The sequence below is a fragment of the Orbicella franksi genome, chromosome 7 (genome assembly GCF_964199315.1).
Source record: "Orbicella franksi chromosome 7, jaOrbFran1.1, whole genome shotgun sequence".
NCBI classification, from domain to species: domain Eukaryota; kingdom Metazoa; phylum Cnidaria; class Anthozoa; order Scleractinia; family Merulinidae; genus Orbicella; species Orbicella franksi.
The window spans coordinates 31,168,691-31,195,329 of NC_138151.1; the positions used below are offsets into that span (position 1 = coordinate 31,168,691).

A 26,639-nucleotide genomic window follows, 5' to 3' on the forward strand; every position below is an offset into this window, starting at 1 on the left:
TATTACACCTTAAACGTTGCTGTAAAAAATGCTACAGAAACAATAAAGTTTGACAACCAGCCATTTTCCTAGCAACCTTTCATAAGCAGCCAATTCTGTCTAAAAGATAGGATAATTGCTCCCCGACAATGCTTGTACAGGGAAATTTCACACGAGTCCCGTGTTCTGGCCTCTCATACATGACCACATACAGTGTAGCACGGGTATTGTGGGTGGTCATTTGTAGGAGATTAAAGCAAACAAAGATCGTCACTGAAACACTTTTCATAAAAGATATAGATGGAAAATATTTGCTATGGACAGTGCTTGTCCCAAAAAGCAAACAGTTTTCGAAGAGCAAAGCTCTACAAAACTGTGAGCTTTGAGGACCAAAAAATTAGACAATTTCCAAGAACAAATATCCAGGTACATTTTTGGTCTAAACATATTTCTAAGACAAGGCTTTTCTGTTTGATAGATCTTGAACAGGTTACACAAGATCAAAGAACTCTTGTACAGCCTGTTCAAGATCTACCAAACAGAAAAGCCTTGTCTTAGAAATATGTAATCAACAACTAAGGCAGGATATTTATCAGAGTAAGTTTCTTAAGATTTGTTAGTGAACGTACATGTAAATGCAAATAACGTTCCCAGATGGACTATCTTTTTAACTATTTTAATGTAAGAAATTGTGATATTCTCTGTTATAAAACTAGGAATAGTAATGACCTTATTTTAGAAAAAGTTAACTTGGAATGCACCAAGCGTGCCTTTTTCTACAAAGGTGCAGCTATTTTTAATAATTCCTTTTAATGTAACATAATTTTAATGAAACTTTTTACTAGTTTTACTTATTTTTTATTTATTCATTTATTTATTTATTTATTTATTTATTTATTTATCTTTTAACACAGGACTTGCATTGATAGCAGTTTTTTCTTTAAAAATGATGCAGCAATCCTGTATAGATATGTTTTAATTATTATTTATTATTATAGTTTTCATAAGTTTTTTTTACCTTGAGGTCACGATGAATAATATCATTTTCATGACAGAAAGACACTGCTTCCAGAACTTGTCTGAGGTAGTGACTAAAACAATAAGATCAACATTACAAGATGAACATTCTCCACATTTTAGGATGCCTGGCAGGCTGGCTGTGTTGGGTTGTTCATTGAGTGGTTTGGTTCAAGCCTTGTTGTGGTCGCTGTGTGTTGTTCTTGGGCAAGACACTCACTTGTTAGTAATTACATGTACTGGGGAATGCATGGCAACCTAATGATTCGCACGCTTGACTCCAGATCAAGCGGTCTGGATGTGAACCCTGGCCGGGGTCATAGTGTTGTGTTCTTGAGTTGGACACTTCACTCTCACAGTCCCCCTCTCCACCCAGGTGTACAAGTAGGCAAATTGTTGAGGCAACCTGACAGATTGCCTTGAGGTAACCAGTGATGGACTAGCATTTCATCCAGGAGGGAGTACGGTAACAATACTCGGGAGTAGCCTCTTCATGCTACAGAGATCAGAGGTTAGCACCAAGAGCTATCAGCCAGATGACCTTAAGAAGCTTCACTTACCATTACTACTTTCACAGTATCCACCAAGTATACACTATCCATGAGTATAGTTTGGTGGCTGTGAATTGTTGGGACATTTCTACTTGAGGGAGAGTGATACAGTTTTAAAATAATTTTCCTGAAGTCTGACATCCATTTGTTGCTAGTACATTACAGAGTAGAACATTAGACAATCCCTTGAGTGATCATTTTCTTTTATTCTCGTCAACTGTCTTTTTGATAATGCAAGAATACAGTAAGGAGAAATAAGCCAGTGCTCAAGCTTGGAAACTAAAGGATAAATCAGTAGAGTTCTCACCTTGCTACAGCTTCACTGTAAACAAAACCTGCATGAACACGGTTCACTATTTCAAAACACAAGTCTGCACCATCCATGCTGTAAAATAAAAGAGAATTGGAATAAATCAAAATGAAATAAAAATTCCTTGTTGGTGAAACTCATTATAAATTAGTTCATCAAGTTTAAAGGAAGGAAATCATTAGCTACACTGTAGCATAGATTTTTACAACTTTATGTCTAGATTTTCTCTTTCAAGTTTGAGTTGAGAGGATATATATGAAACAGTCAAGACAGTATTTGACCACATTTACAAACACCTTGAAGTTCGTCAAAAATACTCTGCTACACGTTGTGCTTTTAACTCTCTTCTTGCTATTTGAAAATGTGGTGAAACACAGTTTTGAATTGTAGTCCCAAGACATTGCTTTCTATTGGTCAACACCAGGAACACAGTACCAATTTGAAAGTCTACGCATGGAAACCGACCAGTGTCTGCATTCTCAGTGCCAGAATAAAAAGCGACTCAATTTGACATCTACTCTCTTTTTTTGTTCATTGTTGAACCAAGATAAACCTGAGGTCCACAGTGGACATGAAAAAAATACAAGGTCAACAAAAAATTAAATGTCAGAAAGAATGCCCAGCTGCAAGCAGTTAGATGAAAATGCATTCCAAGTGATCCAGATAAAAAAAAATATACGGATTTTTTTTAACCATTCAGATTGAGCGATCAACAATTTTGTCTAGGTAGTAGTTGCCTAAATTGACGTGCAGTTTCCTCCTCATGGATTGTTTCTTTGTTTGGCAAGCATAAGCTTGGGAACACCACATTTTGGAACTTAAAGGTTACTATAAGTTTCTGGATTATTTATATATTGCACTGTGTATATGTACATGTAATTTCTGAAAGTATGTTTTTGGATTTAATCTCCAATAGTATGTTTTGTGAATACTTACTACTCAAACACCATGTAAATATGGCCATCCATCGAGTAAGCCCCTATAATTTCCACTACAAAAGAAAAAAATACCAATACAAAACAGGTACACAAAGTCATGTAAATAGTTAATTTTATAATATCTTCCAATCAGATTAAAATTACCCTGCAAATATCAAAGAAAGTTCCTTAGTCAAGAATAACATTTTTATTACTTCTTAGCACAGGAAAACATCAAAGAGAGACATAAAATTATTGATGATAAATTATTAACAACAAACAAATAAACTGTAGTGGGAATGGAGTCTGTTTCTAACTTCTCAACTTCCTTTCATGATAATGTTGTTAGGTAGTGCGCTAAAACGTCAAGGCGTTCTTTTTAATTTTTGTATTCTTAGTAAAATGCCTTTCTAAATAAACGATTGTTCTATTATTTCAGTGGTGTAGTTTGAGGATTTATATCTGTCTAGTAGTCATGCGATCAGTTTGCATAAGACACAATTACACTAATGTCAACATCTGAGGAACAAGAAAAGGCTGACACATAAATTTTTGCATTCGTAGTAAAATGCCTTTCTAAATAAGATTATGATCATTCTATTTTTTCAGCGGTATATTTTGAGAATTCATCACTGATAATCAGCCAATCAGTTTATATAAGACAGAATTACACCAGCTATAACAATATCAGCTAATTTCTAATGTTTTAATATCAACAGCACAACTCAAATGACAACATGTGACACAGAAGAAAAGTCTGACACATGAATTACATGGGACAGGATTTCCAGATTCACAAAGTATGATAATAAGGTCAATCACCTCAAAAGTCCAACTCAAAAGGAATGATATTAAAGTCATCTGGAACAAACTCACCAGAAAATACTTGTTTCTGAATGCATAATATAGTTGTTTGAGCAGGTAATAAAGACTCAATTCAATTCTTTATTTACACTATCTATATAGGGCATTTACATACATAATTTCATTAAGGTAAAGTAATGATTTTATGGTAAGTAAATTTATGTGTGATCGGTGACCAAAGTAGCAAGAGCTTTCTGTTTCATATTTAGAAAGTAATCTTGCAATAATTATCATTACACTGTCCAAGTATTAGCCGACAGACCATTCAAAAATCAAAATGATTATTCTAGTCAATTTCCTTCTAGGTAAGTAACTCTTCACTCCCATTTCTCAGTCTGAATCAGTAGTCGTTGGTGTTCAGTAACTCTGTGTTTGAATTTATAAGCCAGCATGATACAGGTATAATGGTCAAAGTAAGATAAAATTATAGAACGATTTTATCCTTTTATGTTTTTCACCCTAAACATTTGCCAAGGCTTCAGTCCAGTACAATGAAGAAATTTGCTGTAAATTCTGCCAACATATCCTTTTGTTCTATGGCAACTTCAATGCAAATAAGATCATCTTTATTATCAAAATATTGCACTAAATCATTACATACATTGATTAAAGATCCAAGATCAGCTGTCATGCTGTAAAGGAGCATTCTTTTCGTTTACTCACTAAATCTAAGATTTTTAATTATACATACAACATGTATTTAGATGTCTTTTCTGTGTTTGATTAAAGGAAGGTTACATTAGACATTAAAATCGAACTTGCATTTCAAAACAGGAAATAATCATTTGATTTATTTCAGTGATTAAAAGAGATTTTTTTGTGGTCTAAAAAATAATGTTTAACTATCTCCCTTCCTAAAGGCATGTAATTTAGCTCTGATATTTTAATTCACAATCTCAGGGATTTCTGAAAGAATATATACTGTACATTGTATCAAACAGAATATGCTGTTTCCTTCGTCAAGGTCGATCAGTGGTCTCCAAGTACAATTATTGATAATGGATATATCTTATCACACACACAAAAAAAACGTGGACACGATAATCCCTGATAAAGGAGTGAATGTTTCTTACCAATATGTGGATGGCGCAATTTCTGACAAATACGGGCCTCCCTTTGTAAATCTGCGAAAATAATAAAAACACATAAAGCGCAGACATTTGACTGCCTCATCGATCAATCAATTTTGTTATTTCACTTAAAATTTGCATGGTTATGGATACCGCTTCGATAGAAAATGTTAGTCAAGCCTATAAACACGCAAAAACATACCGACGCGAAACAACCGGAAAATGGTCACAAAAAAATACAAATCTTGTTCTTTCAATTGATAACCCCGTCAGTGAGGATATATTAACCAAAGAAAACACATCTTGCTCCACTAACTGTGCAAGTCCAATATCTATGACACAAAGAATAAATGATGGTCAAATGTCGCGAGCACAACTTTAAGAGGAGTTCGCTTGCATTTAGCGTTGTGTTTGAGCGTTTTCCTTGGGGACATTGTGTCATAGGTTTCTTTCGAGTGTTTATATTGAAAAACAAAATTTATGAGAGCACTTTTCCTCCTGTAATTTCATAGCAATTTGGCCTTTAACAGCGCCGCTTGACAGCAAAAAAATAATCGACATCGAATGTTAAAGTACGCCGTATTTGCGACTTTGAGCACATGCAATATATCCAAATGCTTTTCATTACATTAGATTTAAAACATTAGCTTAGGGATAATAACTAAAATCCCCTTGCACAGGAATATTATGTATACAATCGGCAAGATAACGGTATCCTACCTTCCTCTGTAAGGCCACTGGAAGATGACATCTTCGCAAGGTCCACAATTTTCACCGCACATACTCGCTCGTTCATCTTGTCGAAGCATCGTCGAATGACACTGAAGGTTCCTCTGCAAACACATTAATAATTTCGCTTTGGAGTCTGCACATTTCGACTGTAATACAAACTAAGAAACATCAACAAGGTAATACAAGGAGATAAGAAGTCATAAAACTAAGATAAAAGCCAACCACGCGAACTAAAATGATTCGCAGATTCTAGAAAAAGTTCGCGCGACCCGTCAGAAAATCAACAAGTACACTAACTTTCCGATTTGCTCTTGCAGATCCAACCGAGCTGGAAAACCGTTCTCCATAGCATATGTTGGAGCGTTCCTTTCCAAGGAAGAGTTTCTGACCGCTGGATTTCAGGATTTCCGAGGTGGTACCCCAACGAGCATGGCTAAAAAAGTTAAATAAAATCGGTGGGCGAAAGGAAAATGCCTTGCCCAGATCAGATGAAATGACCACTGTAACAGCTGGAAGCTTGGCTACCTAGCTGCTGTGTAACCACTCCACATTACCGCAGGGCACAGGTATAGGTATCGAAACTATTTGGACCGGGAGATTGCAGCGTTCGGTCCTCAATGAATGAATCAATCAATCAATCGATCGATCGATCGATGTATCGATCGATAGATCAATCAATCAATCATTAGTCCGTGAGCGTCAAAGTTGTAAAACCGAGCAACGTCTTCCACATGCCTTGGAAAACACCCTTTGAGAGAGCGTGTGCTAAGAATGTTCAGTTCTTCTAAATTCTATCATAGCCACAAAACTAGCAACGGACTTGTTGACCTAATGATGGCTTGAGCGCGCGGGGAAAATTTACATTTTGAGGAGCAAACTAAACAGGTGATTTTCCTTTCTTTCCCTAATGTTTTCTGAAAAAAGTAAAAAAAAATAATGTTACAATAACTGCAGAAATTCTAGCGCGGTCAATGGCTAATTAGCAATTATTCCACGAGCGCGCATTGACTATGAGATGGTAGATAGTCAATGACACACGTGGGTGGAATAATTGTTTTATCAAAAAACGCCCCCCAAATACAGCAAACTAAGCTAAAATTAAAATTAAAATGCTCCACGAAACCAGACGTACGCTTACCACATTTGCAGAGCATGGCTCATAACCCCTGATGGCTAAGCGAATAAAAACTCTCGAATTGCATTATCCAAAGATACAGTTTTTTTTTTTTTGATTATCAATAAGCGGACAGGCAAATGAATTTATAATTTATGTGATGTGTCAAGTAGCGAGGCGACATTTGACAATTTATTATTGTAAAAACAAATTGACGTCATTTTTCATGCGTCTGTCGTGTTATCGACAATGAATTATTTCGTCATAACATTGTCAAAGTAGTCTGTGGATCCAGGAGACGATCGCCTCCTGGATCCACAGCTACTTTGACAATGCTATGACAAAATTCATGATCACTAACAGGATAGACGCATGAAAAACTGTCGTCAATTTGTTAATGTTTCTTTAGCTCTTCCTCAGCTGACCCTTTCTGTAGAGTTATAGAATTCGTAACACTTGTGAAACACTGGAAAAAAGGTGGAAACACTTAAAAACACAAAAAAAATGTGTTCTAGTTCTTAAAAATGGCTATCCACGAGGGAGAAACGGAAAAAGAGCATGATGTAGGAACAGCGTTGCCTTCTTGTGTTATATTCCTTTGCGTTACGGTGGTTTGCGTGATTTGTGAGAAACGTGCACCTGTTATCTTGGAGACTGGGTCGAGACTAATCGCCATGAATGATCAAGGACAGGAATTGTGGGTAAACTCGATTTGCAAAATGGCGCCGTCCTTCGAAGACGGAACACTTGTGCCAATAATTACGTTTTGACAACAATGTGAATGGGTTACGGCAGCGTTTTGCTGCCAAAGAGTTTTAACAGTTATGACCGTTGAACACCCCTCATCCGCCAAAAAGGTGAGTTTTGCAGACAGTAAATCGCTCGCTGTTTACGTAAAGCTAATTTGTATTATATTCGAAGTTTTAATTTTTTGAACGTTATGCAGATTTTCATTCAGTGTTTTACTATGTCGTTCAATATGACATGTGGTACTTGAGTCATCACGCTTACGGAGGAAACGACTGTGATCAAATCTTCTCTAAGAGATTTAACTATCGGATACATAGTTAAGCGTAAATTTGTTTTTGAAATAACAGTAAACTACCATGCTCTTCGTAAAAACGTGAAACTACGGTAATCCATTTGTACTTTATTTTATTTTACGCAGCTGTACGTTGTACCAAATAAAATTCTCTTTTGATAGAAATTATTCTTAGAAGTGAATATATGAAAGATCGTATATTTGAACTGCGGAGAAAGATGTGAAGACATGATTGATCATTGCAGTTATTTTCACAACTTAAGCAGTGGTGAAATTAAACCCTAAATTTTTTTCAGGCCATTTTTAGACGCTAGGGTCAGCCTCAAATGCATTCTCAGAAAAAAGTGCGAGAACTAGCTTAGTCCTTTTACTTAATGTTCATGGGTGTTATAAGAAACACAGCTGACATAATTCTGTTGAAGTCTTTCAAAGTGTATTTTTCTGTTATTTTTTACTTGATTTTGATACCTTAGAACATAAATATTTCCTAACGGTTGTGTAATATATATTGGAGTAAGGTACAATGCAGACATCTAGTTTATATGGAGTGGTTTTTTTTTTTGTCACCTCAGGTTATAGTCAATGACGAGAAGGTGTCTCAACTCAAAGAGGCTACTGGTGCAACTTACGAACAAGCCAACCAAGCCTACATTGTGCGTGAATAGTTGTTAGATTTCCTGTATAATCAAGGATTTTTCTCTGGAAGGGGACACACTGATTTAATAACTACAGTCAAACCCCTTGTAAGTGACCACCCAAAATGTCAAGCCTAGGTAGTTGCTTATGGGAGGTGGTTGCTTACAAGAGGTTCCAAATATAGTAATTTGACTTGGAAACTTTTCAAATTTTGGAAAACTGGTCACTGGGGAGAGGTGGTCACTTACTATAGGTGGTTGTAACTGGAGGTTCAACTGTAGAGTGTTAGGCTGAATTGAGCCAAGTGGGTTCGTGTCCTGCTTGTGTTCTGCTCTGCTGTGGGTTCGTGTCCTGCTCTGGGTTCATGTCCTGCTCTGAACTGAGCCAAGTGGGTTCATGTCCTGCTTGTAGCTAGGGCCACTGTATTGATGCTTTTTAAAGCATTTTAATTAAAATTACTGTAAACTACTAGTACCTATAAATAGAAGGAAACAAAATACAAGTACAGTTGAACCCTGCTTTTTTAAACTCTCTGGGGAAATGAAATATAGTAAGAAATGGCAGAACTTCGAAATAGCCGACAGTAAATGAATGAAGGGCAAATCAAACAGAAATGGTATTGAGTTCGAAGTAACAATTAGCAAGGCTGAATTAGTGTAGTCCAGCTGTAGCTGAAATTGAAAATTAGCCAAGATCAAAAGATTTATTACTGCACATAGGCATAATCTGCCTTTAGTTTTGTAAAACCTACAGTAGTAGATAGCTCATGGATGCTGATGTAACTGTAATACTGGGCTAACAATGTATACTCTAATTTTGTTTGTCAGTAACTTTTAAATGCTGTTGTTTTCAATGTATACAGGCTAGTAATCACGACATAGGACGTGCCGTATCCATTTTAACTGACCAACAGGATCATAGTGCTTCATATAAGGTGTGTATCTATAAATATGTACCCTTTTAATTAATTAATAATAATAATATGTACAGTATATTAATTTTACTCATCCAAAAAACCGGTACTAGGTATAGTGGCTCAATCAGCAGAAGGCAAAAATCATCATCTGCTTCTGCAGACAATCTTGTCGAGTTACTCTGCCTAGGTATTCACTTGACTCTTCAGAAAAGCTGACCAAATCAGCTGCCCACTCCAACAATTGAGCTGTCTACTTCGAAACTTTGCTACAATGCTGTTAATTCTGGGATAACCTATCAAAATATCAACTGGTCATGACCTGCAATGAACTGATATCCCATTCAGTGTGGGTTGTATTTAATAAGTTCACAACAGTTCATAGAGCGTATACAGAAAAGGCCTTTTTAACATTTTAAAGTCTCCCAATAATAAGTATTAAAATAATTATTAAGACTCGTATTTAAAAAAAAAATCATTTTGCGCTCATTTGGTGCACAGGATACATATACAACTGTAAATTTTGATTAAATATTAAAATATTGGTATACAGACTTTGAATTTGTTTGAAATATATGTACACATATTTCAAACAAATGGTGTGTTTCTGAAGAAAATTTTTGTGCAGTTCCAGAATTTATCCATGCCCAGGGTTGTAGCCAAGAAAATAGTCTCCTGGCTAAGATTTTCAATGAGCTGGTCACCATTTTTCCCAAGAGACCAGGAACAAATTTTTCGTCCCCAATCTTTTGCAACACCTTGAATACAGGGCTACCAAGCTTCATGTTTACAAGATGGTGGACACAGTACATGGAAAGATAACATGCTAAACAAGTGCTCAAAACAAGATTTTATTTCAATTACTTTACTTGTCACAGTACCACGGATACTCAAGGTAGTCAGGAATTTATTCCAAACTTTTCATTTAGACAGTGTGATATGGATCAGATATCAAGTGATTGTACGTGCATAACCTAAAGACAGTTCATTGCCCTTTACCGAATGATCACATGACAAAATCCAGTTGGCAATCATGTCTTTCTCAGCTGGCAAATTCCACTGACGGCAGGCACTTAGCGACAACCCTGCATGTTGCTGGAAAGTCACTGGAAATTCTGAAGTATAGGAGGTGACAGGTCTCAAAAGCCCAAATTTCCAGAGAAAAGTATAAAGCTATTCTGGAATTTCCAGTGGGTTGAGTGGGGGGAAGGGGAAGGGGGTTATGCTAAAATCTACAGTGGGAGGGGTATGGATATTTTCTTTAATTAAAAAAAAAAAATCTTTAATGAAAATTCCAAATTACATGACATTGAACAATTCAATCCAATGAATTTGAGGACAGCTTAAAACAGAAAACAAGATTCCTTAATATAAGCCACCTTAGTGTATAATTGTATGATTGTATACCTTGTTAAACATCCTATATTTAAAGACAGACTGTACTGTGCATGTAATTCTTAACATCTGTGTCTTTTGTCTTTCACAGGGTGTTGCAAACCAAACAGGTATGTTTTTTGTATAGCTTCAACAAAAACTTACAGGGCTTCACACAAGTCCCACAAACATCTGCAGTTTGTCAGTTCAGATTTCTATAGTAAACTAAAGAATACTCGTCTGAACAGCACAAAAAAGAAATTTATTTAATGTTATATTTCATTTTTTTCTTTTGTACAGGAACACAAACCTTTATTGGACCACAAAAACCAGAAAGTAAGAATTTAATGTTTATATTTTCAGCTGTAGTTAGGTTAGCCTACATGTAGCTTAACCTTACCTTGTGTAGATCAAGCACAATGGCCTAATGGTTAGTGCATTGAGCACTCTCTGTTTGAATTCTGGCCAGGGTCAATACATTGTGTTCTTGAGCAAGATGCTTAACCTCTCTCAGTGTTTCTTTCCACTCAGGTGTATGCATGGGTGACAGGGAATTTAATGCTGCCTGGTGTAACCCTGCAGTGGACTAGAATCCAATCAAGCGGGAAGTAAAAATACTCCTAGTCACTTTATATATGCTACAGAAGCTAGGAGATCCGGCTATATGGGCCACTGTCCTGACTAAGACCTAAATACGGCAAAAACCCAGTAAGAACCTGTTAGGCTAAAACTTCCCAGTGAAGCACCCATCACATAAGAACCACTGTAGGCTAAAATCTCAATACAGGTTCTTATTTTAAAATAGTTTTTTTTTCAAATATAATAAAGTACATTGCAAGTGATACAAAAAATGTAGCAAAAACTAGCCAGAACACTGGCAGGCTTTTAAGACCTCAATACTGTACTGTGAATGATTCAACATAAAGGCCACACCAATGCGTGCGAGTTTTTGTTTTTGTTTTTGTTTTTAACCAAAATAATGAACCTGATTAAGAACCTAGGTAGCCTAATTTTATAGTAAACACCATTTATATAAGAACCTATGGAGGCTAACTTGAAAAAACCTAGGTTCTTATATGCAGGTTTTTACTGTAGATGCCAATGTTGTCTAACTGTTCATTTTTAAGTCCATTTATAGAAAGACAATACAATCTTAGTAATCTATGTATTTATTAAATTTTGATTTAACCTGTTCTTTGTGTTTCATTTTCAAACTTGTAGCAGATGTAATTGACCTGACAAAGGAAAATGAAGACCTAGACTTGGCCATTGCACTCAGTTTGAGAGAGGCACAGGTGCACAGTTTTCACGCTTCAGTTCAGTTTTAATATTAATCATATACATGTATAATAACAAAATTCTTGATCCTAATAATTTGGTTGTCTCTGCATGCCTATTTGTTGTTATGTAAATTGCTGCACAATCACATGGGCATCTAACTGCACGCATCCAATTTCAATTACTTTTTTAGTTGGATACCTGTAAGTATAATCAATTAAGTATTTGCGATTGCACACAATTGGTCTAAATGCGTCACAGGACTGACTATTCCCCAGCTAAAACTGGGGAATATCTGAGTTTCAAAACACGTGTGTTGCACAAAATATTTGAAGGATAGCAAACGCAATAGCCTGCATTTGGTGCGAAAATATGTTCGCATATTTGTCCTTGGACAGTATCTGTTCCCCAAAGCTGACAGTTTTCCTCCAGCCACACTCTCAGAACAGATAGTGTGCGCAGACAAATACCCTAAATGTATGTTGCTAAGGGTTTTGTTCTGGCACATCTCTGTGAAAGGTTTGTTCAATTCAGAAGGGCTTATTGACAGTTGTAGTACTATTAATGTTAAAAGGAATTCATTTGGTTTTCAATAACAATTAGAGATTAATAAATTGTGAGCAGAACCTACCCAGGAGAGGTGAACAATCAAGTATCCAAGAGCCAATAAATGCAGAATAAATTTTTAAGGGTTAATACTGTAGTTTCCAGCAACTTTTATTTTATCCTTCAGTCATTTTATTTTGGCTGCACGTTTGCACTAATGAAGCTTTTAAAGCTACATGTGAATTCAGCAAAACTGAAGATTTCAACAATATTTGATTACATTACAGGGAATTACTGTAGAAGAACAGGATATTAGCAGGTATTAATACAATGTACTAAACCATTCAGTTTCCTGGTAAGTCTCTTCAGCGCTTGAAAAAAATTTGAAGAATTCCAGCTTGCCTTCGGACAAGCAGCTCTCAAATTTTGCTTGCCCTGGGAGAGGCTTAGTTGACTCCTCTTTACTTAATCGCCAGACAACTTGCATGGGCCCTTCCCCATCGGGCAACTAGAAATGAAACTTGCTTGCCTGCCAGGAAAATCTGCTTGTCCCGTCAGACAACCAGACAACACTTTTTTCACGTCCTGCTCTTGTATCTAGTTTGACTTTTCCATGATGTGATACAGCTTTGCACAGCCTGACCTATCATCTCTAGGGGGCAATTAAATGATCAAAAATTTCATACCACCCTGGAATTTCATCCTATTTAGGTACAACATGCCTAATTTTTTTCCTTTTTGTTTTTGTTTTTTTTTTTCTTTCGTTTGTCTGTTTCAGGGTTTTAGAGGCAAGTTTAGCTGAGAACAAATCTGGACTGAAAAGAAAGAGAGGCGATCCTTGGGTGAGATTTGTGGATCCTGTGAACCCTTATGAACGACAACGGCAAGATGGGTGTCCTGTGGGCTTGAAGAATGTTGGAAACACTTGTTGGTTTAGTGCTGTGATACAGGTAAGGTGTATATTCTATGTGACTCATTCCTGAATTTCAGATATGCAGCTACCATGAAGGCCGCGTATAGCAAGCGAACAAACTTGGCAGCTCTATGGTCCCTTAGTTATGGATTCTGCTACTCCTCTTTCCTGATGGCCAAGTGTATTTTTTGGGGAAAATACTGTAGTTGAGAATATTTGGAATAGAGATGCTATATGAAATTAAATTTTTGTTTTGATGATTAATTGTACTAGCAAGTGTTTTTTTGTCGGTGGTGGTGGGGGGGGGGGGGGGGGGAGAAGGGGAATGCTAACTAGTTTAACTGACTGCCAGGTTTAATTGTACTGATTATGTGGAGGACAGCTAACTAAAGATGCTGATCAGTATTTGGAAGTAATATATCAAACATGGAAGATTCTGTTTGGCCATATTTCCAAACAGAGACATCAAGAAGAACATTGAAAATACAATGAACAGCATAGCATTTTCAACAAATTTCTAGGTGTTTGGAATTGCCATCAAATACGTTTCTTAGTATTTGATTATCTTCTCAATTGAAGTAAAACTGAAGAGAAAAGAGGGGGAATAAAATCATAAAAATCTATGCTAATTAAGACCAGATATCGCAACACGGTCACGGTCATAATTTATTCCTTTGTTTAAACTCAAGATCAATGATTAAACACTTTGAGAAGTTAAGTTTTAAATTGCACCCTCAATCACTGCTTCAGTTAAAATAATTTCATGGCTGGATTAGTAAACAGGGCTGCTAAAGAAATCCATTCAAGGGTCAGATTATCAGGTTTGACTGGTTTTTACTGTAGTTATCAAACCTGTTCGATGCTTGTATGATACAGTTGAACATAATCTTCACTTGAGTAAGATGATGTTTTAGGTGATTAATCAAATCACATAACTCTTGACTAAGACACTGGCATAGGTGGTTAGGTTGAGCAGCTGTCAAATTATCTCATCTTGAGTGTGTGAAGACACATTTTACATTTTCCTCAGTGAAGGATTATTTATCTATCAGGTGGTACTTGTCAAATACTAGATATCTTGCATCAAATAGTTAAGATAATTATGTCATTTCATATGATGTTGTGTTGTCTGTTACTATCAACAGTCTTTGTTTCATCTTCCTGTTTTTCGACGTCTGGTTCTGTACTATACTCCACCATTAGATCCTCAAGAGAAACAAGAGGTGAGCACTTACATTCCACACCCTGATATCATCAAAGAAAGAAATAAAGTGCTTGGAGAGAATTAAATGATTTACATTACGTTACGTTATGTTACGTTACAAACTGCCACTTGTATAGTCACACTTGACAAGTTCATTTAAGGGATTTCTACTGGAAAATTAAGCATGAGTTCTCAAGACAGCATATATAACAGAAGTGCCATTAACATGAAATTTGTTTTCTCATGGATTTGTTTTGTAGGATGGTTATCGTGTTTCCTTCATGACTGAACTACGAATCCTATTTGCATTAATGCTTGGTAGTAAAAGAAAATATGTGGACCCAACCAAGGCTGTGCAGGTTTGGTAGAAAACACGTACTGCATGCTTTGTAAATTAAAGTTTAAATAAAAAAATTTCAGTTTCTTCACAGGGTCAACCATAATTATTGTCACTTGAAAAAGACAATTGAAGTACTTATTAACTGATTTGTTTTCAGATCTTAAAGGAAGCTCTGAAATATAATGGCAGTGAAAGCAATCCTGGTAATCAGCAGGTGTGTGTAAATAATTTACAATTAAAACTATTTTTTGCTCTGGTTTGTGCACTTGAACAAGGTGGAGGGCATGTTAGATTTATGCTCCAGAAGATAAACTGTGCAATCATATTAACCATCTTCCTGTTGTCTTCCTGGACAAGATGCTTAGCTCTCATAGTCACAAAGCCTTTCTCTACCTGTGAGGCTGTATTTAAATGGAAATCTCTAGAAACGAGAAGCTAAGGACAAAGTGAAGACGAAGACGAAGAGTGATTAAGCACACAGGAAGTAATAGCCTACCAATTTGCAGAGTACAACTGCAGTGTAGCCAAGATGAAAGGCTCTCTTGCTTCGAAGACTGCAGTCAGTGCAGAAATCTCAACATTTCTGTAAATTTTTCAGTAGACTGACAGAGAATGTTTAATTACATTTTTGATTAGGGGAGTGTTAAGGTTGAATAGCAGTTAAATAAAAAGCTTTTAAAAACTGCCAAAACAGAATCTAAATGAGATCTGTAATGCTTATGCAGTTGCTAGATAGAACAGCTGGAACAACATATGAATTTTTGTTGAATTTCCCATAATTTGTAATAATTTGCTGACTTGTTAGACAGGGACTTCATTAAGGTCCAGGCACTGAGCAAAGTGACCTGCTGTGAGAATGACTCTGCCTGCCTGATTTGACAATCTAGGGAAAGTTTTTGTGATAAAGAAGTTCAGTTCAAAAAGTGTTGTCTGCCTGTGAAAACCAGTTCCCTCCTACCGAAAACATTAATGAAACTCCTGTTTAGAATTGTGGCAATTGTTGGATCTGAAAGGCTTACTGTAACTAATTGTAGAGTTCCATTCAGGTGGAAGTAACAGTGTGCCTGGTTGCTTCATACTTGTGTTACTCAATCTTTAATAGGTTGCAACTTGCAGGACTTCTCTTCTGCAATGTTACTGAAATGCTTGTTTGTTTTCATAGGATGTTAGTGAGTTTACTCACAAGCTGCTGGAGTGGTTGGAAGACTCATTTAAAGTAGACCACAACAATAGTGCAAAGAACATGCCAAAAAGAAGGTCAGTAAGACAAGCAACATCAGCAACAGCGGTAATAAAGTAGCATGCTATGCTGACTATTAACTGTGAGAGGAAAGTTTCCTCTCACAGTTCCTTTCTCTGGCCACGTTTATAACTGGGTACCGGTCAATTTAATGCAGGGGGTGACCGCATGATGGACTAGCATCCCATCTTACAAGTGACTAATAGTGACTAATAACTTATTAGTCACTATTACCGGTAGTTACTCCTAAGATGGGACGCTAGTTTATCGCGGCAAGATGGCTGGAATTATTGACTATTTTCCTTTCTTCCAGTAGCAGCAAAAACAAAATTTGAAATTGCTGCAGTACTAATTAATGAGATGGTTGCAAGGCAGGGTTCTCTTATACTTAGTACCACGTGGTTCCACTTTGTGCATATAATATGGGGGCAATGGTTAGTTAAACCAATTTTATCTAACAATCAAGGTGATACAGACACTAACATCTGCTAGCTAAGGTTGCAATACTGAAAACTAATCAAAAAAGCTGTTTTTAGTATACTAATTAAAATGAGATGTTGCCAGAATGGTAACTTAAATATGATTTTATCTTGTTGTCCAGTCTTTTGCTAAATACAACTGTTTAAATTTCATTCCATGGATAGCATAACATTTCTTTTGGGATTCCAATATTCTTTTTTTGCATTTGCAGTGGTAATGATCTCAATCCAGTTGTTGAACTGTTTTTTGGACAATCAAATGTGGAAGGTGTTTATGAAGGTAAGTTTTCCAATGCAAGGGTCTTTGTTGTAGACAGACAAAGCACTGCTTCACTGTGTCTCTAAAGGGTCACTATCACAGTGATATTTTTTTTAGTGAGAGGCGTGGTGGCCTCATGGTTAGTGCACTCATCACCAGATTGGGCGGTCCAGGTTCAAGCCCTGGCTAGAGACACTGTGTTGTGTTCTCGGGCAAGACACTTTACTCTCACAGTGCCTCTCTCCACCCAGGTGTACAAATGGGTACCGGCGCATTTAATGCAGGGGGTAACCCTGCGATGGACTAGCATCCCATCCAGGGGGGAGTAGAAATACTTCTAGTCACTTCATGCTACAGAAACCAGGATAAGCTCTGGCCTGATTGGCATGGACTTAACCATTACTCAGTGATCTTGCAGTTTTGACAAAACAGTGCTAAAGTTATCCTGCTTACAAGTAGTTTTTGTTTCTGACTGTATTATCATCTTTGTGGTATTTTAATCTGTGTCATTACAGGGAAGACGTTCAGCAAAAAGGAAACATTTGGCGCATTTCCTCTTCAAGTTCAGGGGTATGGTGACCTTCATGATAGTTTAGAGGGAGCCATGGCTCAAGTGGAGATTGAGCCTGTTGGACCTGAGGGATCTCACAAGTCTGGACAAGAGGTTGGAGACATATCATACCATATAGAGGAAGGGAATTGGGATTTAAGGGAAAAATTGTACCCTAAAATTGCTTCTTTTCCAACTCCTTCTACCCCCTGCAAAAAAAAGTAAACAAAATTTGAGATCTCCCCTAAAAAATGCCGGATTATTAAGCCATTTCCAACTTTTTAGTTTGTTTACCATCAAGCCTTCACTGGAACTTTAACAAATTATGGTCTTCTCCTTTTTTATTAATAATCTGAGCTTACAAATGTGGTATGCGACTTATACTTAAGCGTTTATGGTGCATTGTTTGTTTTATTTCAGCACTGGTTCACTGGTCTTCCAGTTGTACTGAAGTTTATGCTCTCCAGATTCCTGTTTAATCAATCAACTGGCCGAGCAGAGAAAATCCACGAGAGGTTCTTGTTTGACCGTGTTATCTTCATGGATCGGTATGGACTGAATGTGCAGATCCACTACTCTTTTAACCTTGCAAGTATATTGTAGTACTAAGTGGGCAGGTTAAAGGAGCTCACTCATGTTATTTCGAGTTATTTCCACGTACAAAATTACATTTGAATTGAAAGGAAACCTGAAAATATTCATTTGCAAAGAAAGAACAACACCAAAGAGATCATAATAAACCATAAAGGAACAAGGATGGTTTAGGATGGAGAAGATTAACACGGATGACAAACTTGAAAAATTCAGGTCAAACTTTTCAAGGTGTGCAAACCATGACGTAGCTCCTTTAAGAAGGCTTCATGTTAATTATGTCAACTGATTCCAGCATTAAGTTGAACACAATGTCACATTTCATTCAGGTACATGGAGGGTAACAAGGAAGTTACGCGAAGATACAGGGAGGAGGTAAAGAAGCTGAAAGAGAGAAGAACCAAGCTTAAAAACAGCCTTGAAAAGTAAGTACACTTTTGGTGTTCGGTGGTCCCGAATTCAATTCCCACATGCCTTGTAAACAGTCAACTGGTCAGCCTCCCACCAGTTGGGATTTTGAATAATGGGATTTACCATGCTAAAAAACACTTGGAGCGGTTTTCACTTGAGTGTCGAACAGTAATTGGTTTAGCATCCACTACGTTACACGATTGGCTTAAAAAAACTCGCGCCACTTTTTCATCCAATCAGAAGTAAAACCAAAACCAATCGTGGCTCGCTCCACACGTTTTCCCGCGCTTTACGTCAGCTACATGTATTTGCTTCGAGTTTTGATTGGTTCACTGGATTGTCTTTGTTCTTTGTGATTGGCTAGAGTGATAACTTTGGTTTTGGTTTTACGACTCTGAACTGAAAACTATGCACTGTAATGAAGTATTTTATTTATTTTAATTATTTTTATTTATTTTTTTTTTGTCTAGGTTTAGTATAAACCTACCAGCGTGCGCCCTCGTCAACTATCACGCGTTAAACAGAAATCTCGAACTCATAATCAGGGTTGTGCTCTAGAGGTGCTCAGTTGCCACAGGCGACTAACTTTTGCCTTAAATTGGGCGGCTGGAAAAACTTACCATTTTCATATAAGCTTAACTGTTAGGCACCCAGGATTTCATGGTTAGGAACCTTTGGGCTTCTCGTAATTTTCCATAGACCACAGCCTTGTAATGTATTTGTTAGATATACCAGGCTACAGTTTCTGAATGCCTGCGAGAGACTTAGATGATTTCCCAAACTCCAGGTGCATTTTACCCCTTCTAATGATTGCTCATTTATGTCGTTCCTTATTAAGGTACCTTAAGTACGGACAAGGATCCAAACGCTGTCCAATCCAAGACGTACTAGAGAGCACCATGACGTTTGTACATAGCACACCCCCCTCTAGCGACGAACTCGACTCTGATGTAGATGTAGACATGAAAACTCCAATTTCTGGCTCACCCACCCCTATGAGCACGTCGGGTATGGCGACAGATACACCCGCATCCACCCCCTCACCGTGCCCCTTGTCCGAGGTACGGTGGAACCCCGCCCCGCGTCACGTGACAGAAACAGAAGTGGCTGTGTTGGAGGGGTGTCTAAGACGCTGGAGACAAGAGATGGAGCAGGATGTTAAAGGTAGGGCACCGAAATGATCAAACATCTAGTTTCTCCTTACAGTTCCGGTGCATCGTGAAGCAGACACGCGATCTGAATAAAGAACATCATAAACTAGGCGACTTGTCTTGATGAATCACCAAATTCTCACATGTAGCTGTACTGTAGAAGAAATATATGATGTGAACTAAAGAGAATTTATGTCTTACACAAAAACATTTAGTGCAAACCCCGGCATAACAAAAACCCAAAAAGGCAGGCTCTGTTTCTCGCAATTATGTAATATAATGATCCATCCATGTTTTTGTTGTACGTTTGTCAAGTTGTCGAGTTAAAGTTGAGAGAGAACCCCAAGGTGAAGCTTCACTCTTCCGACTTTTTCTTCCAATTTCACGGGTGCACCCCGGCATCACTCCATGAACCTGTGCTATTGGCGCGGTCTGATTATTTAGTCAGCACGTAGAAAACATGTCAAGTCCGTTTTGTTTGTAAGAAACAGAAGACTTAGAATGGCAGAGCTGTTCACTGGTGTGACACCGCAAGGTGTAACAAAACTAGCAATATCAGATATAAAGCTTGACTTAACGGTAGACTTCAAGACTCTATACTTCTTCTTAATGATCATCGTGCAAGAAGGGCGAACGCAGAGGAAGAAATGGTCCCTTCACCATTCTTTTTCCTGAATTTTCGAATCGAGAGGAAACGTTTTCTCGCGTAATTAAAAGCAAAAGAATAGCCCATAACGTCTAAAAACAGTTGCGACGACACGGACATAGTTCGCGGAAAATTTAACATCTATTACAACTTGAGAGAGTGGTGGAATCACACCTTTCTCTTTTAATCTTCTTGATCTTTTTCTTCTTTGAAAGATCTCAACGCCCATCTTCGAGAAACAGAAGACGTTATATCGACTATATATGATGATGCAAGTCTTAAAAAGGTGAGTTGAACCATGATCCACCTAGCATCTCTGTAATTTGTCAAGCAAGCAAGTGATTGGAACACTTGGCAATCCTGATCAAAGGTAAGTCATGTCATGTATGAAGAAGTATTACTAGATAGCGAATACTGGACTTTCCCTGCAGTTTTCTAGGGTTGTTAAGCAACTGAGGGCCCGATAATGGGGTGACACCTTTCGGAGTACCCTTGGGTGCTCGGGCAATTCTTTGATTTGTCGGTGAAAATCGGAAACTTTACGAATACTTAACAAAGCTGTGTTATATACAGCAGTTGGTCTTCCCCCCTCGAATGCCAGCATTTGGTTCCATCAAAAGCTGGTTGGGTTGTAGCTTACATTTCAAAATACGAGCATCGTTTGTCTTTAGAGCCGGTTAATCGAATTATCAGGAATCTGTGACTTCAAGCTCTTCTCAAATGATTACGCTAACCAAAGCAATTTCCAGGTGGAGTTAAGTGATATTTGGGTCAGGTGTGAAATACGATAGAGATTACACCGTATTTTTATCCTCTATTTTGGACTGGAACTAGCTTGCAATGGAGGCTCACGCGGGGAAATATCATTAAAAATAAAGAGATTAATGTCATTTGCATGTGAAAAGACTTCTCGCTTTAACCTCAGTTGCAGGCTAGGTGCAGTCCAACACCGAAAATACGAATCTGATGTAAATTAAGGTAATGGTTTCAAGAAGTGTGCTGCCAGCTCACACCAAACGTTTTGGGGACTGATTATCGCTCGTTTGGTATTGACGAGGTTCCACTGTAATTCTTGTTTTTGCAGCTGCCGTACCGTCTGCACGCAGTTCTTGTCCACGAGGGTCAAGCATCAGGCGGCCATTACTGGGCGTACATTCAAGATCCTAACCAACAGAGGTGGTGCAAATTCAATGACATCACTGTCAGCGAGGTCACGTGGGACGAGGTATCCCGTGAGTCACTGGGCGGCTTTCGTCACGTGAGTGCGTACTGTCTGATGTATATTGACGCTCGGCGCGAGGGCTGTATCGGCGCCGGCGGTAGCATTCAGGAGATGCCAGCGGACTTGCAGGAGCTCGTTGATAAAGACAATGCGGAGTTTGAAAATGAGATGAGAGACTGGGACGAGAAGCAGCTGAATAAAGCGGCTGCCGCGGGTAAGAGGACAATTGAAGATCAAAATAGGAATTCTCCTAACACATTACAGTGGGATCCGGTTATGAAAAGGACAAGCCAGGTGTCTGTATTATCCGGTTAGGGTTCGTAAGAGTCACGGAAAACCTGGAAAGTCATTGAATTTTATAATTTCATTTTCCAGGCCTGGAAAGTCCTGAAATTGAAGTGTGGGTCATGGAAAGTCATGGAAAAACAATAAACGTTCTGGGAATGAACAAGCAAAAAAAAAGAATCAAAAGTGGAAAAAATAACAAACAAGTCAGAAAACCAGTTAATTCCAGTAAAAAAAATAAATAAACACTAACACGCATTTTATGCGTCATAAGGTGGGAAAATACCATAAATAAGAGATTTTTTTACTATACTTTGAGAACAACTGCTTAACATAGGTCATGGAAAACTCGGAAAGGTCATTGAAAGGGTCATGGAAAGCCATGGAATTTCAAAAACCTAAAAGAGTGCGAACCCTGCCGGCTGTCGACATTAAGCGGGCTCCCAGAACAAACGTTACGAACACATTTTTTGGAGACATCAAGACTTGAGTATAGAATTTAAAAGCAAAAGAATGATGCTAAATGCCTTGACTGGAATTTGAGTTAGAAGTCATGAACCCCCACGCTCATTCAAACAGTCTGCATTCAAAGTTGACGTTCTTGTCCGTTTCGATCTCAACAACGTAATCATTTAGATACGCTATCTTTAATCTTGATCAGGAACTTCTGCTTTACCAAAATCGCAATTGATCGATTGATTGATTGATTGACTGACTGACTGACTGACTGACTGACTGACTGACTGACTGACTGACTGACTGACTGACTGACCGACTGATTGATTCATTGATTGATTGATTCACTGATTGATTGACTGACTGACTGACCGACTGATTGATTCATTGATTGATTCATTGATTGATTTCGACGCAGAAAACCAATGTAAATCCATAGTTCCCAGACCAGACGTTGTCATCGATGCCGAATCTTGTACCCAGACTCCTGACGCATCTGAAACTGATGAGGAATCTTCTCTGAACTCACTGCTAGAGGCTGCAAGGAGTCTGGGCGTGGAAGAAGCTCTGACAAAATGGTGCATTCAGCAACGGACCCGCCTGGAGAGGCTCGCCCGTGAATACTCACATGAGTACCCTGGAGATGTGCGCCTAGAGCACTTCGCCATCTACCTCATGAAATGTAAAGCTCCCGAACATACAATCAGCTTGGGGATACTGGAACAAATTGTGGAAGATATTAGGACACAAGAAGAAACGTGAGTTGTGTAGAGGGATTGAGAAAAAGGAGAGGAGGGAAAGAGACTGGGGGAATGAGAGAAGAGATGAATGGGAATTAGAGGGAAGGAAAGAAAAGAGAGGTAGAATGGGAGGGGAGACGGAGGGAATGGGAGAAGAGATGAATGAGGAGGAGAGGGAAGGGGTGCTGGGAGTGGAATGGAAACGAGGAATAGGAGCAGTAAAAGGGAGTGTAAAATGTTACTCTTTTTTATGGCTTTTGGAAAATGCTGCTTTTCACATTCCTTCCAATTGCTGATGGCAGAGCTATTGTTAAAACAGAAGACATTGGTTTAGAAACAGAGTGGAAAAAAATGTCCTTCATTAGTAAAAGTTGATCATGTACATAGAATTTAATATTAGTTCCAGCAGTTCATTTCTCTATTGGTTGCCGTCATTCGATTGACTACAACAACTGGCTGATTTGTTATTGATCAGATGTTGATTAATCTGATGTAGGGAAGGAATATTAAGTGTGTTTTGGACAGCAGAAATGTGTAGTACATGTACGAAAGTAAGTTTCTTAATTTTTTCCGTGTTAGTCTCCTTATGGTGAAACAGTGCGGACAGAATCGATTGAATGCCGAGAGAGAAGGAGCAAATCTTGAATTTCAGGTAGTTATGAATCATGTCAAAACTTTTTACATCCTCTACTGCTAATGACTTCCAGTCATCTGTCCAACCTCGGGCCCAGGGGCTCTCTCTCTTCCCGCGTTAAGATCCTCTTTACGCGTCTTTACAAACCTCTTTACACTTTCGTAAAGAACGTCTTTACGCATTGTAAACGATAGTGCGTAAAGATTACGGAGAGAGAGACTATAAAACGCTATCTTTACACGCATCTTTACGCAACTCGTAACTTGTCCGTAAAGAAGAGGCCTTATATTTACGGTTCTTTACGCAAGAGTTAAAGATCCGTAAATTTTGGATTTCATGCTGTTATTTTGGCGCGAAAGCACCTGTTTTCAGAGGTTTAGTTTCTTATGCTATTTATACTAATGGATCTTGTGTGTCACTTCGTTTTTGTGTTTTTTTGTTTTTTTTCAGACCTGGAAAGAACAATATAATTTGTTTCAAAAAGTTAACTCTTGTTTCCTCACGGGCCTTGAGCATCTGCACAGTAACAAGTAAGTAAAAGTGATAAACAAATGGCACTAAGGTGTGATCCAAAATTTTAAGAGCTCGAGCCACATTGTACAGCGCAATAAACAGTACCACATGAACGTACTCTACAATAGCTTTCATTTGAATGGTCACACACTGGGGTTTTATCCACAGACTTAAGAGTTAGAACCACCTCGTACAACATAATAAACAGTACCACATGAAAGTACTGCTCAATAGCTTTCATTTAAATGGTCACACACTAGGGTTTCATCCACAGACTAAATTTAGAAGCACCTTGTACAGCACGATACACTGTACCACATGAAAGTACTGCTCAGTAACACACACGTTCTTATTACGGCTTCTATTTTTGTATTCTCAGTTGTCGTAAAGCATTACCATATTTGGTACACGCGTGCAACCTCAATTCCAAGCTACTCAACCCAGGCAACCCCGGCCAAGCCATGAACGTACAGCTGCTGACCCACTGGCGGCGCGTGTGTTTTCTCCGCTTGAATGAATTGGCGGTGGGGATGTTTAAAAGCAGCGATTGGAAATCTGTGTGCGGCGGACTGGAACTAGTCAGCGAACTGGTCGTGCCGTGTATTCGTAGACTCAGCGTCTCGCCCCAGGCCGACGACAGCTTGGCCGTGGAACAGGTCAGAAATTGCTGGTGTAACTTCTTGGGATCTCCGCTTGACGGTAAGGAAACACTAAAAAGGTTACATTACTTGCCAAAAAAAATTCGGACGAGTTTAATGTCGGACAAGAAAAGTGTCGAAGTTTTTAAGCGTACGAAATTTTAAGTGTCCCAAATATCATCAGCACAGAATAAAACTTTGAAGTAGCTTCAAAGCTCTCAGTTTCCTCTACGGAGCGAACCCCAGTGAAGGCACTGCTTGACATACGTAACGGTTTGATAGAATTTGTGTTGTTTTTTCGTCGATGTATTCACAAAACCTTGAGGGTGCAGTAAAACTATCATTTTCATAGATATTGTTTCAGTCTAATTCGTGTTTTGCAGGCGTAAATTTACTTAAGTTATGCCTTACAAAGTGTCCAAAATTGTCGTCCGAAATTTGTCCGAAATGAGATAAACAGTGTCCGTGGTTTTGTCACGCAACATTTTTCCAAACGAAGACTGCGTGACAAGCCAAAGTTTTTGTCTCCTCCCATTACCCGTGCCTGACGTTTTGAGGACTATCTTAGTTACGGCAGTTCCAATGAGAATGAAATTGTCTTTTTCGTCTCCTTTAGATCGCCATCGTGCCAAGCTTGAAGAGTATCTGCCTAAGTTGCTTGACGTCACAAACGAATCTTGCCCCGAAATCAAACCGCCGCCGGTCATACGACCGACCAGCTCACGTGATCTGTGCGATCGATTCGTCCGAGCTATGGAACTGGTCAACGCAAAGCCTGCTGCTTTTACAACGTAGCGAAGCAGGGCCGACGGAAAACCGAAGCCTGTGGAAAACTTTCCGGCGTTTTCCGAAGACTGTCGGAAGCAAGATTCCCATATTAAAAAAACAACAACAGCAACAGCAAATATCAACGAAAACCTCACCGTCACAAAGATATCACCAAGAAGCTTCCGAAGCCAGCCGAACATCTCCCGACACATTATGACTCTTGAACAATGTGTTCGAGCCTTAATTACGCCTTCATTTGAAAACGTTACTGTTCAGTATGTAAGGTCTTTTTACCTACCCAATCCACGTGTACTCGTTGCATTCTTTAAAGTCGTTTTTCTCTCATCTAGCTTTTGTCAAAGGTATTACCGTCTTTCTCATGGGGAAAAGTCTACAGTGGCCTGGTGCCTTTTTACAGTGTTTTTAACGTGTGATGGTTTTTTCTGTACATACAGCGACACTGAAAAGTTAAGGTATATTTAAGAATTTTCGAGCCAAACGCGTTTGTTTGAATTAAATAAACTGTCTTCGGATTTGAAAGAATTCAGATTTTTGTTGTAATCCTAAGATCGAGTTAAACTTCATTTTACGAGTTTTAGAGATCGAGGCTTCTGGGGAACAGATAAGCATTCGGCTCTCATATGGCACAGTCAGTAATAACCCCTTCACAGCCTGCGTTCGCCAGACTCTCCCAGGAAACACTCCCGATCCTTTACAGAAGCCTCGTTAGCACTCCTTTACTGTGTACCTTAGCAGTTCGAAGGCGGGATAGAAAGAGAGGAAAATGCTCTTGGGTCACGCCTCGCGCGCGCCCTCTTTTTCTGTTTTTCACCCCTGCCTACTCCCCCTGCGGAAGAGAGAGCAGAGGTCTAAAGATTAGTGCCCTAGACTTTTTTGAATGGGGAATTTAAAGGTGTTATGTGACGAAATTGCGAGGTTTTTTTTTTATCTAAAGGACAGAATTACTTCCAAATCGAAGATATCCTCGAATCATAATATTTTATAGAGAAGTTGTAATAAATCGAAAATAAACAATGATTGCTACGTCGTAGCGCCTTAAGGTTACTTCCCACCTTCAGAGGGAAAAAAATCGTTTCTTTTCTTTTATTTGACAAAATTTAAGTTCGTCATTTTATCTAGTGTTTCCAAAAGAAAAACATTAAAGATCTCAAAAAGCGGCCGAGTTATTAAAGAAAAAACATTTTCAAAGGTGTCATAATCTTGTCAACGGGCGAGACCCCTGAGGAAATTTCGCG

The 26,639-nt window shown here is 38.4% G+C and overlaps 2 protein-coding genes across 2 annotated transcripts in view; one reads left to right on the forward strand and one right to left on the reverse strand.

Moving 5' to 3' along the window:
* The window catches only part of LOC145492016 (peripheral plasma membrane protein CASK-like), a 31,192-nt gene extending 24,960 nt beyond the window's left edge, over positions 1-6,232 (reverse strand). The window contains exons 1-6 of the mRNA XM_081471331.1: positions 5,738-6,232; positions 5,429-5,541; positions 4,712-4,762; positions 2,794-2,848; positions 1,855-1,932; positions 998-1,070 (exon numbers count right to left, since the gene is read on the reverse strand). Coding sequence (XP_081327457.1) covers positions 998-1,070; positions 1,855-1,932; positions 2,794-2,848; positions 4,712-4,762; positions 5,429-5,541; positions 5,738-5,787 — 420 coding nt within the window. The 5' untranslated portion in view covers positions 5,788-6,232. The remainder of the gene's footprint in view (positions 1-997; positions 1,071-1,854; positions 1,933-2,793; positions 2,849-4,711; positions 4,763-5,428; positions 5,542-5,737) is intronic.
* An 868-nt stretch (positions 6,233-7,100) lies between these two features.
* Positions 7,101-25,926, forward strand: LOC145491680 (ubiquitin carboxyl-terminal hydrolase 25-like). Its single transcript, XM_081470913.1, has 24 exons — positions 7,101-7,411; positions 8,169-8,249; positions 9,095-9,166; positions 10,632-10,650; positions 10,820-10,855; positions 11,741-11,814; positions 12,631-12,662; positions 13,122-13,293; positions 14,402-14,479; positions 14,721-14,819; positions 14,958-15,014; positions 15,963-16,057; positions 16,732-16,799; positions 17,294-17,442; positions 17,749-17,876; positions 18,249-18,344; positions 19,169-19,494; positions 20,343-20,413; positions 21,212-21,563; positions 22,509-22,848; positions 23,410-23,482; positions 23,915-23,994; positions 24,357-24,676; positions 25,232-25,926. Exons 1-24 carry the CDS (start codon positions 7,379-7,381, stop codon positions 25,408-25,410), a joined length of 3,030 nt encoding a protein of 1,009 aa, XP_081327039.1. The 5' UTR covers positions 7,101-7,378; the 3' UTR covers positions 25,411-25,926.
* The last annotated feature ends 713 nt before the right edge of the window (positions 25,927-26,639 follow it).

Bases quoted from the DNA above. Each gene is read 5' to 3' on its own strand.
- LOC145491680 (XM_081470913.1), top strand. From the start codon at position 7,379: ATGACCGTTGAACACCCCTCATCCGCCAAAAAG. The intron at 11,815-12,630 runs GTGCACAGTTTT...ATTACATTACAG, and splicing joins TCAGTTTGAGAGAGGCACAG to GGAATTACTGTAGAAGAACA. The intron at 14,820-14,957 runs GTTTGGTAGAAA...ATTTGTTTTCAG, and splicing joins ACCCAACCAAGGCTGTGCAG to ATCTTAAAGGAAGCTCTGAA.